We start from the raw sequence: 16542 nt of genomic DNA, 5'->3' as shown, positions 1-16542 counted from the left end.
GCCCAGTCGAACATCAGCACTGGTTCATTGGGACAAAATGGAATGTCCACTATTATGCATTCACCTCAACTCCCGATAAATAATACGAAGGCTCCTTCGGTCCTGTGGGGGTTTGATAAGTCTGCTTTATTTTTTACCTGACCTCCTAAATATTGTTAATCTAGCGTCTGCTCTCATCGTCTTGGACCTTCGCAGCACTGTTTTTATCTCCCAAACAGGGTGCGAGGCTGAGTTGTCCATCCCCTCATTCAAACGTGTGATCTTGAGGTTGCCCGAGATAGCTACTGCAGTTACCTTAACACACCGAGCTGCCTTCCTACAAGGTGATGCTCCTTTCTTGCAGTGCAGGCTCTCTGTGTAAATTTCTGCAGCACCTTTCAGCCTCGCCATCTTCCTGATAAAGTGGAGAAGGAGGGAAAGGAACCAGGATGTTTTCGCTGCCACCACAGGAGGATCCGACCAACGTCTACCACGGAAGGAGATTGAGCTGGGTGCCAGAATGGATCCTTGGCTTCAAAAACCAATGAATGGGCAGGCAAGGACATGTGAGGCTATCTCGTGAGATAAGAAACCAGAGTGCGGCTATTAGTGCGGCCATCTTTAAGTAGGCAAATCACTGTCAATAGCAACAAACTTAAAATGCATTAGTTAAAATAGGTATTATTTAAATAAATGAGTGTTCCTAATTAAAGTAAAACCACCAAAGCAGTGCACACTCCTCTGTGCAGTATCAACACGCCAGTGATTCGCACATTCAAAACACTCGATAGTGGTCTGCATTCACTAGCGAGTTAGTGCCCAAACAAGCTACAAACTGTTCATATTATTGTTGTAGTGCACATGGGCGTGCATAGATACTGAGGCTATTGTGTGCACAATGCAGTGTTACATGCAGCGCTTACCCCAGTGATGAGCAAGTAGGTAGGGCATGGCCACCAGCATGGTAACCATAACCGATAAAACAAGCACTTTTATGACAACAGGCGAGTGGCGCTGGGGAGGGGCAACAGCACTGACACAAGCATGAGGCAATTCAATTAACAAAGAAGAGTTCTCCAAATGACAGATAAGCTGTGTGAGCGTAACAACACTGTACTTGGTCGGTGCCGTCTTAAAAAAAACGAAGTGACGTTGGCTGCCTAAACCGGTTGCAAGGCAGCAAACAGGACCGACTGCCAAACAAATGGCGAGCAGCAGGCAGGAGATACCTCCTTTCCTGAATACCATAGGTCTTGCAGACAGGGCACGCGCGCTGCCCAGGCACGCCCTGAAATAGGGTTGATCTTGTTGCATCAAGGTCTTCACTGCATTTAGTGTGATGTTTTATGTAAGATATGGCCACTAGCAGAAAAAACAAAGATCTTTCATAGGGTCACTGTCAGAGATAGATGGGGAAAAATAGAGCCACGAGTTACAATCAATGGAGTAATAAGCCAAAAGATGCTTAGCATTCAGTGTAAAAAAGTCCAATTTTAGGGGCTCATAAGTATGGGCATCAGAGGGGCATTTTATGGATTGCCAGACTGGAGAGGGATATTGGTATGAGTACATCAGATGCGTTTAGACTGACATTGAGACAAAATTGTAAAGAATGTCAGAAGGTTCGGAGTGCGACCTGCAGTACTGCAAAAGGCAGGTATGATTAAAAACCGGATTAGAGCCCCTACAAAGTTCAAATGCACTGCGCTTTTATGAGAGAGCGCGCTCAATAGTGACTCGTCTTTGCATAGTTTCACATTGCAATGTATCTTTCGACATCAAGAGAATTTGCTTGAGTAGATTAAGGAAATACTCTGATTACACACTCGCCTGTGATTCCAGTCCAGGTGGAGCAGCATGCTATGCACTGTCCCTTCATTTTACAGTGTTCTAGTAAATCACTGATGCAAGACCCAACTCAAAAATAATTTCTAAATACTTGTGATTCCTAACATTTTCTAACTTCATATTAAAAGTAGTGAAGGGAACTGCAGTAGTCTGGTAAATCACTCTGGTAAGAAGTAAACAGAAACATGTATGAACTGTTTAAAAGAAAAAAATATACCTACACAAGAAAGCCACTTTAGAAAGGGCTACAAAGGCGTTTGTTCCACTCATGACCTAGAATGCTATGATCTCATGGGAGACATGCCTCCTCATGCATGTCATGACTGCGATGCGGAAGACCAGAATTCGGAGTAATGTTTCTGGTAAATAATCTGGACATGTCTAGTTCTCTACTTACCCTAAACTAGCAGATTGCAAAGTTCATAATTGATCTGCACTGAATCCATCATTCTCTTATCTGGGGGAAGGAAAGGTGCGGTAAAGAAGTTCGCCCTCTTAAAAAACAAGCCCACCGGAAGTTGGTAAAGAAAGGTGGAGGATTTAAATTGGTTAACGAGCATGAACTGGAACGGGAATGAACTGGTAATGCAGCGAGAAAGGAACTCGCCCAGGATTACAAAAAACATGATTTTTGTTATAAAAAGGAAAACTTCTTGACACAATAACTGAAGTTCAAATGGCAAGCTCTTTCCATATCTGCCATCTTCATCAAGAGAATCTGTTGCGAGGGCTTTAATTTTATCTCGGCTCGATTATGCCAACTCTCTTTTTAGCGGAACTCCTGCCTTCCTAGTCGCTAGACTACAGATTATCCAAAATGCGACGGCACGACTGCTGTGCAATGTGCCTAGTAGAGAAAGCGTGCGTATACACATGAAGGAACTACACTGGCTGCCGGTTGCTCAAAGGATCACTTTTAAAATTTTAACATTAGCGTTTAAAGCAGTCAATGAGCTTGGACCTTCCTATTTGAGGAAAAGATTTAGTCGTTATACCCCATTTCGGTCATTACGCTCAGCTGATTGTAATTTTTTGAGAGTGCCCCGCTTCCACCGAGTGCGTCTAGGAGGCCAGTCAATTGCTGTTCTCGCAGCATCGACCTGGAACACTCTGCCTCTACCCTTGAGATTGATTGAAAATGTTGTTCTTTTTAAGAAAGCACTCAAGACGCATCTTTTCAGATCTGCTTACTAGACTTTTTAAATCTTTTTCGTCTGTTTTCTTTGGCCACCTGCTTGTTTTTCCTTTTCGCGCCAGGATACTCTGGTAGTAATAGAGCGCGTTATAAAACAGCTAAAATAAATAAATAAATAAAAAATAAAAGAAGTTGACAAATCAGAAACAATGTAAATGGATTATAAATAAGATTCCGAATATAAACAGATCTTGTGAGCCACTAGTAAGTGTTGCTTTTAAGTGTTGTGTAAGTCGCGGTGCAGTAAGCTTTTAAATCTATTATCACCTATTCCCTGCGGAGTGCTCCATTAGAAACGGGTGCTGTCACAGTCAATTAGAAAGGAAGAGAAGGCTCCTTGGCATTTTGTTTAGACAAAGGAAACCACTGCAATCCTTGGCCTTTTTGATTTTTACAGGTGGTCGTGCTGGAAGATGTACTTATTTCATTTGTGTAATAGCATGAATATAGCGCTGACCTGCCACGTTGCTGCGGAGCACTTTACACACTCGCCAAGACTGAAGAATTTATCCTCCAGGACGGTCCTCGAATAAACAACCGACAGGCAGAAGTCTGCCGCTTTTCCTGGCATGCGGCGGATTAAGCGATGAGGACATTCTTCGCCTCTTCTGAAAACACAGATTTTTCTTTTCCCTTCTGTGTGTTTACAGTTTCGACAGTTGTTTTAAATGTTTCCATGCTTTTACTGCACCCTTGGGACATGCTTCTATGCACTTCATATTTGAATTTTCATACCTTAAAGCGGAACTATTATACTCTTGGAAGAGTGTTTGATGAAAAAAGAGACGTTGGTGCTCCCCCTCGCTGTTAATGTTTGCTACAAACCTTGCACGTTAACCTAAGCTCGTAAGAGAACTCTTTAAAGGGACACTCCATCACAACAAGCATTTGCAATGCAATCGGACTCGCATTTACGTGAGACCTATTGCATTGTAAACGGGAGTGCTGGAGGGCAAGAAGGCACGAACGGGGCGGGCTGGGAGGGGGCAGGGGGAGACAGGGAAGAAAATAGTGTTTGGAGTAAAGGGGCCAGTAGCCATGGAAGGATACAAATGAGGACATGGCTGTCATGAGGAGGGACTAACAAGGCTAAAACTAATTGGAAGGCAGCATTTAGGACCTAAGCCATTGAAAAAGATGGGTGGAGAGTGGGCGGAGCTTCCACACTATACTGAATATTGCATGCCTCGCAAAGCGAGCCTGGCATGCGCTGCAATGCTAGTCTCGACCTCAAAATGTTGCAAGATACTGCAGACCTTGAAAAAGGTTATTTAAAAAATCATTCTCGCTGAGGCCTTAGAATACTCAAAAACCTGGACCTTGACGAGTGCTTGGAAACTGTTACTTCATGAACTGACTTTGATAAACATGTGGTAGCTTTTCCAAGAAATCCGACTTCATCAAGTCCAGGACACTAGAACGACCCGATAACCCGCAGGGAGCCTGGTATGAGCCTGACGTAGTGAATCATGTCGGCTCTCAAAATGACATCTGTGCAGCTATTCAGTTAATAAAGAGCTCTAAATGGACTGTATTACTTCCTAGTTAATTTATCCCAGAATGATTTCAGAGATGTGAGCATTTACATAGTAAATAATGTTGGCAGATTGTGAGACTACTCAGTGCAGAGTATATATATATATATATATATATCAAAATGACAGTTCTATCTGTACATCTGTACACGTCAAAGATTGAGAGTCAAAAGAATCAGCCAGGTTTTTAAGTTTGTGGATGTTTCAACCTCAAATGTTGCAAATTAGACAAGGTCTACAATTGGATGTTTGTTTGAGGAATGTTCAAAAAGTTGCCACCATAGGGTTACCAGCAAGGTCCTCAAAGGAACAAGGTAAATAGAGACCAGAGAGGCATTTTAGTTTGACGTAACGTGGAGTGCTCTTTTCACATATCTTATCTCAAGTTTGTCATAAATTGATAGTTTTGTTTTATGTGAGGAGCGTGTTGTGCTGGCAGCCAGAAATGATAAGAACTTCCCCTCACAGAATATTGTTTTTTCTGGTATGAGCGCAAGGCCATCAAATATTTCCTAGTGAACCATCATGTAACAGTTTTTGGACATTATTACCAGAACGCTGCATAATGACATGCTATATAGAATAGCTTGGAAAATGTTTCCAAAAGAGCGGACTTTAAAGAATCCTTGATTTTTCCAAGCCTTCGGTGAGCATGTCTCTTTAACGAAAATATAGGCACTACATTGACAAAGGCTCATAAACACTTTTATTTAAAAAATTTATAATCTGTTTGAAAATATTGGTGCCTGAAAGTTCTTAAGAGATACGCTTATCATTTAACCACAACGTGGCGATGAAAAATATGTTTGGGAATTCTGACTTGTATGAAAGTAACAGTAGGTTCATAAAATTGACCTTGAAAAGATAGAATTGACAGAACCATCTGACGCCTCATTTGAAAGGGGGCAGAGACGAAGTCCAACTTAGATGAAACCTGAAACAGAAGTTGGATGGACACCAGTTCACGGATGCAAAAAAAAAAAAATTAAAAAAGGACTCAAACTTGGGCGCCAAAAACGCATCACTGTAAGTTGAAACAAAAAATTGACCCAGTGGTCTCACCATCAAGAGCAGATGTACCAAGCTTAGCACCAGGTAAGTAACCCTCCTTTACTTGTTCCTCAGGTCATTGCAGTAGTTGAGAGTATCTGTCCCCAGCATTCAAAGACACTCATTACCAGATTAAATGGTTACAGAGCCAGGCTGCCAGATTGTGGTTTAACCCTCCGTTGTGTGCCATTATCAGTCCCTTTCACTCGCTACCTCTTGAGATTATTTTTTCTTCCTCAGATAAGTCAGTAAAGCTTCCTGTGGAAACTGCTCCTTACTGGAGAGTATGTGCTGATCCTGGCCCCTCATCACCACCCAGCAGAAACCTCCACTCTGTACCACGCATCTGATCAATCAATTAACCCTCAAGCGGGTGAGGCATGCTGAGGAGATTTGAAGGAATTCAGGGCTCAGGAAGGGGGAGGGGGGTTGGCCCTCAGTCAAAGCCTGAGATCTGAACCCAGGCCGGGTGATTCAGGGAGCTTTTGAAATCTGAAAGATTTCGTCTTGCCTTCAGTGGAAAACGACAAAACTTTAGGAACATTGCATGTTCATCTCGCCAAACTGCCGCCCATGGAGTAGGCCCCCAATCTACTCTCCTGTTTCCTTGTACTTCTCTGTGCCCGTGGACCCAAGGGGACGAGTCCAAAGGCAGGCAGTCTTTTCACAAAGGACCTAACTTCCTGTTTACGACCTACTCCAGTCCAACACGTTTGTGCAGAGGTGAGACTGTTGTGATTTGTGTTTGATGCCAGTGGATGGGCTAATAACACAACCATCTTCTAAACGCACATTCCATATGTGAAGACCTTTCGTCACAGTTACAAAAACAGCTCACGACCACGAGATTGAAAAATGTAGCACGACCGGTATCGCCACACCAGAGAAGTCTTTAAAATGTGGTCTATATGTATGCAACTTTGTGTTTTAACCCATGCACAATTCGCATGGTGCCCTTTTCAGTTGTCATTCTGACTCCTCTCATTTCCCTAAAAGGTTAATAAAACACTGATCACTTCACCTTCGAGAATTTAAACTTGTTGATTATCAGCAAGCCCTACAAGCGCATAGCCCTCTAGCAGGTAACCCATTTTCATCGCAGCACACACTTCTGCTGTGCATATCCAACATACATTCAACGTGTAGGCCAGTGTCTCAGCTGCTTGATCACCTTGTAGAAAGTATTCGTGTACTTGCATGTTTCTGATTATTTCCCCAGTCTGCTCTCAATGGATTTGCTTAGTGTTTGTTATAAACTAACACCATTTCTGATTGACCACAGAGAAACCGGTTGATGAAGCCACGGTTGAAGTAGAAAGCTACTACACCCTGGAGGATTTGGGGGCAAATGAGGAGACAGTGGAGGAAGTCGGAGAGCCGCTTGGGGGGACCGGTAAGTGCTGACAGGATGCTAAAGGTGACAACTACATACAGGCACGGTCTAAATCAGCATCTGGCACTCTTGGGTCCCGGGGTAAATGAATCCTAGCAAAAGCCATTTTAGCAATTTTATTTTAGGGTTTTGTACGGCACCACAGGTCGCCTTTTGGTCGTTTGAGTGCCAATGAATGGTAGCGAACGCAAAGGTAATATCTCGATCAACAAGCTCGGGTGGGATGGTTGCAAGGCGAGACCTACTGCCCAGTATCCCTTAGTCACCCTTCGTAGTGTGATGAAAGATTAGTTAAATGCCGATTAAAGCTCGGTTTTCTAGTGGTTGATCGGGTGGGTGGATGGTGTTGGTGTCCTGGTAACTTGTATCAAATGTTAATTATGTAGTGGAAGTCATGCACTGTGACAGGTTGTAATTCAACTCGAGCAAAATATGTGCAGTCATTTCTTTTATTATTTAATATTTAAGAGTTTTATATAGCACTGGCCAGACCCGAAGGTATCAGAGCGCTTTACAACATTTATCATGAGTCAACCAAACACACAAAAAAAATAACCATAATAACAATTTGATTCATGACGAATCCAGTTCAGGGAGGGGGGGACAAAGGAGCGAGACATGAGGGCGGAGATGTAGACGCCTTCTTATCAAAGTGACTATATACTGCAGTGGGCAAGGTTCTCCGTTAAGCGGCAAAGTCGGAAAAGTTTGGTTGTGGAAGCGGTCGTTGAGTTGGCTTTTGAATTTTTATAAAGGTGGGGTTAGTCCTGATGTGGACTGGTATGGAGTTCCAAATTTTGGGCGCATTACCAGAGAAGGAGCGTGATGAGGCTTTTTGTTTGTGCGTTTTCGTAGGAATTAGAAGTAGAGTGTTAGTGCTCCTGAGGTTACTTATCTGACTGGCTTTATTGAGTTTGGCGGCCAGGTAGGCAGGTTTACCAGTGTGTAGAGCTTTGTGTGCGAGACCAGCAGTTCTGAAGCTGGCACGCATTTCGATTGGGAACCGTTTTAGCTCTCTGAGAGCGGGGGAGAGGTGTTTGTATTTCTTCACTCTAGCGACCATCCTGGCTGCTGTATTTAGAGTTGGTCCGAGGGGAGCTAAGTGAGATGTTGCTGTGCCTGTGAGGGCTGCGTTCCTGTAATCCAATCTGGGATTGAGTGGCCGTCTGAGGCCATTGGGAGGGATGAACGGTTTTATTTTGTTGAGTAGTTTTAGGTTGACGAAGGCGCTCTTTGCGGTGTTCTTCATATGTTTGACCATGTCTAAGTTCAGGTCCAGAGTTATTCCCATTGATTTTATGGAGTCGGCCGGGGTGAGACTGCAGTTGAGAGCATCAATGGTTTTTAGCCATTCTGTGACTTGGGGGGGCTGCTCTGTGACTTGGGGGGGCTGCTCTGTGACTTGGGTGGGCTGCTCTGTGACTTGGGGGGCTGCTCTGTGACTTGGGTGGGCTGCTCTGTGACTTGGGGGGCTGCTCTGTGACTTGGGGGGCTGCTCTGTGACTTGGGGGGCTGCTCTGTGACTTGGGGTGCTGCTCTGTGACTTGGGGGGCTGCTCTGTGACTTGGGGGGCTGCTCTGTGACTTGGGGGGCTGCTCTGTGACTTGGGGGGCTGCTCTGTGACTTGGGGGGCTGCTCTGTGACTTGGGGGGCTGCTCTGTGACTTGGGTGGCTGCTCTGTGACTTGGGGGGCTGCTCTGTGACTTGGGTGGCTGCTCTGTGACTTGGGGGGCTGCTCTGTGACTTGGGGGGCTGCTCTGTGACTTGGGGGGCTGCTCTGTGACTTGGGTGGCTGCTCTGTGACTTGGGGGGCTGCTCTGTGACTTGGGGGGCTGCTCTGTGACTTGGGTGGCCGCTCTGTGACTTGGGGGGCTGCTCTGTGACTTGGGTGGCCGCTCTGTGACTTGGGGGGCTGCTCTGTGACTTGGGGGGCTGCTCTGTGACTTGGGGGGGCTGCTCTGTGACTTGGGGGGCTGCTCTGTGACTTGGGGGGCTGCTCTGTGACTTGGGTGGCTGCTCTGTGACTTGGGGGGCTGCTCTGTGACTTGGGGGGCTGCTCTGTGACTTGGGGGGCTGCTCTGTGACTTGGGGGGCTGCTCTGTGACTTGGGGGGCTGCTCTGTGACTTGGGGGGCTGCTCTTTGTTGGATATGAGAAGGATTTCCGTCTTATCTTGGTTGAGTTGCAGGTGGTTGAGGGAAAAAGCCAGTGTTGTATTTCTCTTGGAATGATGTTTAGTCTCCGAGTGTCCGCAATGGAGGAACTTTCTAGGTAGATCTGGGTATCGTCTGCATATAGGTGGAAGGGGATGTTGGCTTTTTTGAGTATGGCCGTGTGGGGCTCGATGTAGATGTTGAACAGTGATGGGGAAGAGGACTGATCCTTGAGGGACACCCCTGCTTATGGGGAGTAGCTCCGACGTGAAGTTTTACATTTTTATTCTTTGGGTGCGGTTCTGAAGGAAGAAGGTAAACCACTTTAAGACCGCCTCTTCTTCTCTGACCCTTTCTCGAAGAACACTGATGAGCAGTTTGTGGTCTCTCTGTGCTGCAATCTTTTCTGAAGCCCGATTGGTGAGTGTCTAGAAGGTTGTTACTGTCAATGTGTTGGGTAAGTTGCAGGAGAACACATCGTTCCAGGATTTCAGTCCCAATCAGAGGCGCAATTAGAGGCAAATTTTGGGGGGGGCTAATAAAAGTTTTTTTTGGGGGGTTAAATTCTTCCAGCAATAGAGTAGGATGCAGGGGCTCTAAAAAGGGTTAAAAAAAACAACAAAGCCTTGTTAACAGGTAAATGGTCTTTTTAAGACCTGTGAAGTACTTGTGTGCGGCTGCAATAAGACAAACGCCAGACCAGCCAGACCAGAGCAGCTGAAGACTTGTCTGAGTCAGTGCCCGGGAAGGTGTCTCAGCCCGGGCTGACACGACGGGGGGGCTGAAGCCCTTCCAGCCCTATGGGTGTTCCGTGCCTCAAAGTGGGCTGCTCCCAGGCCTCCTGTTCAGGAGCAGGCAGCATACTATAGCAGTAGTCGGTGGGAAGCCTCAAGAGAGAAATAGTGGCATGATGTAAATGTCAACCAGTTCCAAGGCTTGTAACATTATCAACATAATGGTGGGTTCTGTGTGGCCTCGTGTAAGGTAACGTCACAGGAAAGAAGGAAAGCAGCAGTGCTTCTAAAATGATCAGGACAATACTGTCCCTAGAAGCATAGCGTGATCAACTCCAGGCTTTGTTTTTTTTTTACTTCAGTGCTTTTTGATGCTATAACTTCGACTATTGAAGTAACTTTTCTTTAGAAGTTATCACTGTGAAAGGATATCTAATAGCAGCATGCTTTCCTGCGTTGTCCAAGGAATGCTTCAGGTGCATCTTTTAAAATCACACAGCAATATTGTTCACCATAAAATTCACTGCCGTGTCCCAGTGCCAAAATAGGTCTTGATTTAAAAGCGTGGTCCTGGGGATAAGGCCCCCAGGGCTTAACAAGGCTTGGGGAGGGGGGTACATGGCGCTCCTTCCCTTTATTTAAAGAATTGGCCCCAAGATATGTGATCCCTTGGGTCAATAATGGCTCATGGATGGGGGCTTCCCTCCCCTTATAAAAATACATGGCCCGGGGGGATGGTGTTCCCAGAGCCTGAAGAGGCTTGGGCGGGGGGCTGCGCACCCCACCATCCCTCCTTTTTTAGACATTGCCTTGGGGGTGGGGTCCCTAGGGCATACCAAGGCTCTGGGAGGGAATCCATGCGGCTCCACTCCCCTTTAATTAAAAAAAAAACAGCTTGGGAGGGTGGGTTCCCCAGGCCCTATGGCCTGCCCCGCAGTGCCTCTGACCATGTGCAGCATGGTATTGGCTGTATGGAATGGGGGGTGGCTGACGGCCAGGCCATTGCGCCAATCCCCTGCCACGCACGGCCAGAGGCCCTGCATGGGCGGGGTGTTGCATTCACGTATGGTAATTACATATTACTTTATGTAAAACTCTAGAAATTCACTGAGAAAACAATGTTTTGAACTAAAAAACTGAAATTTTCTAGTTCGCATTGCCTATATCACATGGCATCACTCATGACATGTTCTATGACATCATTTATGATGTCACTCATGACATCATCGATGATATCACTGATGACATCCTCCAATGAGTGCAAACCTTCTCCGTGCAGGGACCCTTTCTTCCAGTCCATGAGTCCTTCTTGAATGCCTGGTAGAAACAGTTCGCGGCCAGTCAGACGGTATAGCTCTGCTTCAGGTGACCCTCCACTGTTTTGTCCTCTCGTCCATCACGAAAAAGCCTGGTTTTCCAAACTTCCTCCGTGAAGCAAAACCGAAAGCGTTCCCCACAGTACCTCCTGAGAGAGAATTAGCAATGGGGCCTCGACAGGTTTTATTTCTGGTGGTTTCTGCCTCTGTAATGCTAATAATGTTCAGGCGTGTGAGCTTCGGCGAAACGTCCACCGATCAGCTTACAAGACCATGTGAAAAATACATTTACAGAGCTGGTCAGTGACTAATTGGCTACATCTATACAGCTCGTCAAGGGCATCCGGGGCTCTATGCGGTTTTCGGTCCATGGGCATAGTTGTTACACTTCGATTTCTTCCGCTGACTTCTCCAGAAATGTCCGAGTCACTCTTATGGACATGCTCTGTAATAACTGTTCAGAGAGCAAGCCACGACTCCCTGGAGCTCTTTAAAAAAGAGTCAATTTCACCAATGATATAGAAAGTTTTGTGGTTATTCTAGGGCAATAGAATCACAGCAGAGACAACCACAGCCTGTCCAGCTACCCAAGCAACTATACGGCTCCTTTCGGAGAGCGGGTCGAGGGGACGCCATCTCCAGCTACAGATCAAGTCTTCACCATCTGCTGCCTCAAAGCTCTGACTCCCCACCTCAATACCATCATCTTCCAGTGAGGAGAAAGATCTCTCGTTTCTCCAGGTGGAACCTTACTGAGCGCTGTGCTGCTCGGCTGCAAGGGCTTTGCCTTATATCTGTGTCCCATCTTCAGGACATGCCTAATATTTTGAGACAAATTCCTTGCTTTGCAGATCAAAAGGGCCAATAGAGGTGGTGCCTCTAGGGGAAGGAACAAGGCAAACTAGTCTCTTTACGTCTTTGGTCCTAGAAAAAGATGTCCTTGAGCCAAGGCTTAGTGGCTTTGAAAGCAAGAGATTGGTTGGCCTCTCTGTATTCAGGATGCTTGTTTCTATCGTCTACTCGTTCAGAGTGGCACCCTAGCAGTATTGGTTCATGGTTTACCGGTCAGACTGACCACTGCTCCATGTGTTTATGATAGTGATGGCAGTTGTGCCTGCTTCACTAAGACTGTCCAGTATCCATATATTTCCATACTGGGCCGACCGGCTAGTGAAAGTGGAGTACCCAGGATTGGTCTGGGAACACCTACCGTTGATGACGATTCTCCTTCACAACTTGGGCTTTACCATCAACACCCAAACGTCTAACAGCCCTCCTAACTCGGAAACTAACCTTCATAAGAGCTACACTGGAGGGTGCAAAATTGAAAGAGAATTATTCTTGACTTTGACTCCAATCCGGGTTTTTCTACCTCTTGTTCACATCATGGCCTCGGCATTCCAGTTGATCTCACACCAGCGAGCTGATGCAAGCCCTTCTGTGGCCCCTGTTAATGTGGCTGCATCATCAGCAGAGCTTCATGGCTTTGGTACAGAGATTTATTTTTTTCTATAACCCCCGGTACAGACCTTTCTTTCTGTTCTGTTTCTATAACCCCCTCACCCTACCACAAGCTTTTTATGGGTCGCCCTATCAGCCCTCTGCATGCTCATGATCTTATGGTGGCAGATGCCTTCTCTCTGAGCGGGAGTACCCATCTGGGCCGCATCAGAGCTGCCCTGCACGTACATGTGCAGCCCTTGCACATAGAGTTGTCCTTGCACTTAAATATCAATGGCCTGCGGGTGGTTCAACTGACAGTGGAGGCATTTTGCCCTTTGATCTCTGAGCGCAACATATAGATTCTGTCAGATAACACCACTGTTGGCCATTATATCAACGAAAGTGGTGTGGGGTTATGGCCCATATGTTTGGAGGTAATGCACCAGGTGCAGTGGGTGCAGCGACTGGAACTTTGCCCAGTCGTGGCTCATCTGACAGCTCCCTCAGTGGGATGGAGGAATCTCTCCGTCATCTCTCACTGGTGAACCGTGAGTGGGCTCTGAACCCTGAAGTGATGGCCGTGGTCTTCATCAGATTGGGGTTTTCGTTCGTGGACTTTTTGCCACAGCTCAGACTTGGAAATGTTCTTGGTTTTGTGCCATCCTCTAAACGGTTCCTGGGGAACTCTTTGAAGTTCAGCTGGTCCCAGGCCTTGCTCTACGCGTTTCCATGTTTCCACCAATCCTGCTTCTGCCACAAGAACTGCAGACGGTGCTGGAGGAATCGAGCACAGCGGATCACCCCGTGGTGGACATGGAGGTTCTTGTAGGGCAATGTGGTAACACTTGGCATATGGGCACCTTCTTCTAGAGGGGACTTGTGTTTGCAGCAGGCTGGTCAGGCATAATATATGATTCATTTCATGTTTGTTTCCTTTTTTGATCAGCCACTTTTCTGACTGCTGGGGGCCTCCAAAAATAGTTTTAAGTTTATTTTTCAGCTGTTATTCAAAAATAAGAAATATAGATGAAAGAATGATTAAATAATTTTTTTAGTTTCCATAATTAGCTACTAAAATTGATTGGCATCATTTAATTTTGTTGTTTTGACTTTCACTGTATTTGAAGAGATGGCACAGCTCATTAAAAATCTACAATAAACAGTTTGCTTGCTGATGTTGATTTTTTTTTTCTTATACTTTCAGGGTATATAATTTTTTTAGAAATGTTGATTTAGGCTACGCAAACATTAGCCAATTAAAATGTGTGTCACTTACTGTTTTGCAGACTTTGAATAAGGTCTCTCAAGACATAATTACAAATAACTAATCGTTTATTTGCAAAATAAGTCAGATAGTCGGAAGTTTGAGATGTTTACCTAGACTTCTAATTGTTTTGAAGCAATGTGTGTTGAATGTATTGGTTTGCAGTTGTTAAACCTTCTTGTTGGGCATCTGTTTGAGGGACGGGATGACCACAGGTGTCCTGAAGTCCACTTTGCAAGAGATTACTGGGTGCATTAGTCCAGGCAGTACGTTGTAGAGCACAACTTGGCTGTTGGGCTGGTAGTCTTTATAAATGAAGAGTTGTCCTCTCTAAAAAATCCAAACCCTCCAGCTTGTAATTTACGTTGAATTAACCGCAAAGAAAAGGGAGCACTGAGAGAATGCATTGGTTTGTGCTCATCAGACGCCATGGGCCACGGGGCCGCTGCCACGTCTGTGGGGATCCTAACACTAATGCATTGAGCTGCTGCTGCATTTTAATTTCTCTTCGTCCAAAAAAGCACAGTACAGCCTGGAGTGTCAGTTTTGGACTGGGCCTGCACCTTTCTTTGCAGTCAGGTTAGGCTGCACAGGTTAGCCTTGTGAGGGATTATCATACATTCATACTTTTCAATTCAGCACAATAAAGAGTGTGTTTACCTCTGAAGGGTACTGCCAGGCGGAGGGCTTCAGGCTGAGTACTAGGAGGATTCTGTACATCACACAGGGGGTGCCGAAGGCATTGACAGGCTGCTGACATGGGGGTAACAGTGGAGCAAGAGTGTAATTACAAACCGGTGAGGACCACTGTGTTAGAGTAGGTTATCTGCAACAAATCAATTCATCATTTCAGATCCACCAGGCGCTTGAGCGGGACTTTCATTTCCGCATCATGGGCTATAGAGGAAAGCAGCTCCAAGCACTACTTGTTGGTCCATCCCCATCGCTCGCTCCTGCTGCGTTGGTCATGCTAAACGTCGCCCTCAACTCATTCCTGCACCCATTGGGTAGGAGTTCTAGCTGCACGGTTAACATGCTGGAGTTGTAGAACACTATTGCGTCTCAGTTTGGTTTGTGCTGTGTAAATACTTCTACAATCTGTTCATTACAATAAGGATATTTTAACCGTGCATTATTCACAGTTTCAGAAGAAGCCCCCCCTGTTGGTGACTGCAGCGGCTGCCCCAAACCAGAACCGCCCATCCAGAACGAACCGCCTGACCAATCGAACCCTTCATGCGGCCCTGGAGTCGAAATACCAGCCTCCATTAAAGGTACACCCTCAACATGTATGACCGTATCCCCGGGTGACAAGAGTCCTCCTCGTGCTCTCCCGGGTTCTGAATACTGGAAATCTGCACAGCTCGGCGTCCAATATTTTTTGCAAATTTCGCATTTGAATTATCCTTCGGCCCATGCAAAAAACTGGATACAAGATACATTTTGCTAGTATTTGGAAAAAATACAAGCGTAGTAACTTTTTGGATTGCGTCCTCAAGGTTTTTGCTCTTAGAAAGAACAGATAACATGTATTTAAAGTATATAGGCGGACTTGTTTAAATAAATGTGCGTAATTGCAGAAGAGCACAATGAGGAATCTGATCACCTGTGGGTTTTATATCTGGGTGTTCTCAAGGGTTCGGTTTCAGTTTCTGGGATTCCTTAACTATTCTTCTTGACAGCTGGGTTACAGTTTGCATCTGAAAGGGTACAGGAGGTTAAATATCCCAGTCTGGCTGTTGAGTAGTCTGAATTAAATGATGTACATTCCCTTGTTTTTCTTTTAATCAGCACACATTGTGCCGTCCATCTCTAAAGGTGGTGGTAGTAGCAGCCTGTAAATAATTGAAGAAACTCTGAAAATGACAGTTGATGAAGTAGTGGTCATGTTATGGATCTCTGGGGGCTGGATAATGGCAGGTTATCTATCCGCACTAGGAATCGGGTCCCCGATACACTCTACCTTCAGAAGTCCTATCTCTTGAGTTCTGTACTCCCTGATCTAGTCCTGGGGCTTTTTGTAATCTTTGTTTTGATTACATCCTTATTTTAAAACATCCGCTGCCTTAGACACTACTGCACTGTCAAATTCAAACATCATCGTCTTGGCTTCAAACGACTCCATACCTCACACCCGTGTTTCTGTTTTTTAAGGGATGAAAACCAACAATCTATATCTGATCAAATAACTAATGGCAACATTTTTAATTGTTTACACTTTCTTTGCCTGCTTTGTGCTCAAATTAAGCAGTCTACCTAGGGTACCTTATGCTGTAGCATTTGTGGACAGTTAATTGTTTGTCTTTGTCAAACAGTTCCGAGATGCATGTTCATATTTGTTCCTTGTTTTCATTGAAAATGTCTACTTTCTTTTTTTCTGTTAAACAGATTTTCTTGTTTGCGTTATTGATTATCGCTTTACTGACTTAAATGTCCACTTAAGTACTGTTTCTCTTCTTCTACAATGAAGCTATGCTCGCGTGTCACCTAAACTTGGCATGTTATACAGATAAGACTGTAGAAAGGTACTCTGGTGCCTAAACATACTTGTCAGTCCTTATGTTAAATTTGTCTGTTTGATCTTGAGCTCTGGGGCTGTTCCTTGAACCGATTTTAGGCTTCTTGTGCTGCGG

At 45.3% G+C, this 16542-nt stretch overlaps 1 protein-coding gene across 6 annotated transcripts in view; it reads left to right on the top strand.

The window, feature by feature from the left end:
- Positions 1-16542, top strand: part of LOC144821594 (uncharacterized) — a 185833-nt gene that overhangs the window by 101192 nt on the left and 68099 nt on the right. For 2 of the 6 annotated variants that reach the window (XM_078678815.1, XM_078678813.1), the window contains exons 4-5: positions 6890-7000; positions 15052-15183. The exons of 1 other annotated variant lie outside the window; for it this stretch is intronic. In XM_078678815.1, coding sequence (XP_078534941.1) covers positions 6890-7000; positions 15052-15183 — 243 coding nt within the window. The remainder of the gene's footprint in view (positions 1-6889; positions 7001-15051; positions 15184-16542) is intronic. 3 more of the 6 variants (XM_078678816.1, XM_078678814.1, XM_078678817.1) reach the window with 2 other exon arrangements.

This window comes from Lissotriton helveticus, chromosome 2_2, assembly GCF_964261635.1.
Source record: "Lissotriton helveticus chromosome 2_2, aLisHel1.1, whole genome shotgun sequence".
In the NCBI taxonomy this organism is placed as follows: Eukaryota; Metazoa; Chordata; class Amphibia; order Caudata; family Salamandridae; genus Lissotriton; species Lissotriton helveticus.
Note: the sequence above shows the minus strand (reverse complement) of the source record. Positions and strands in the feature narration are given on the sequence as shown.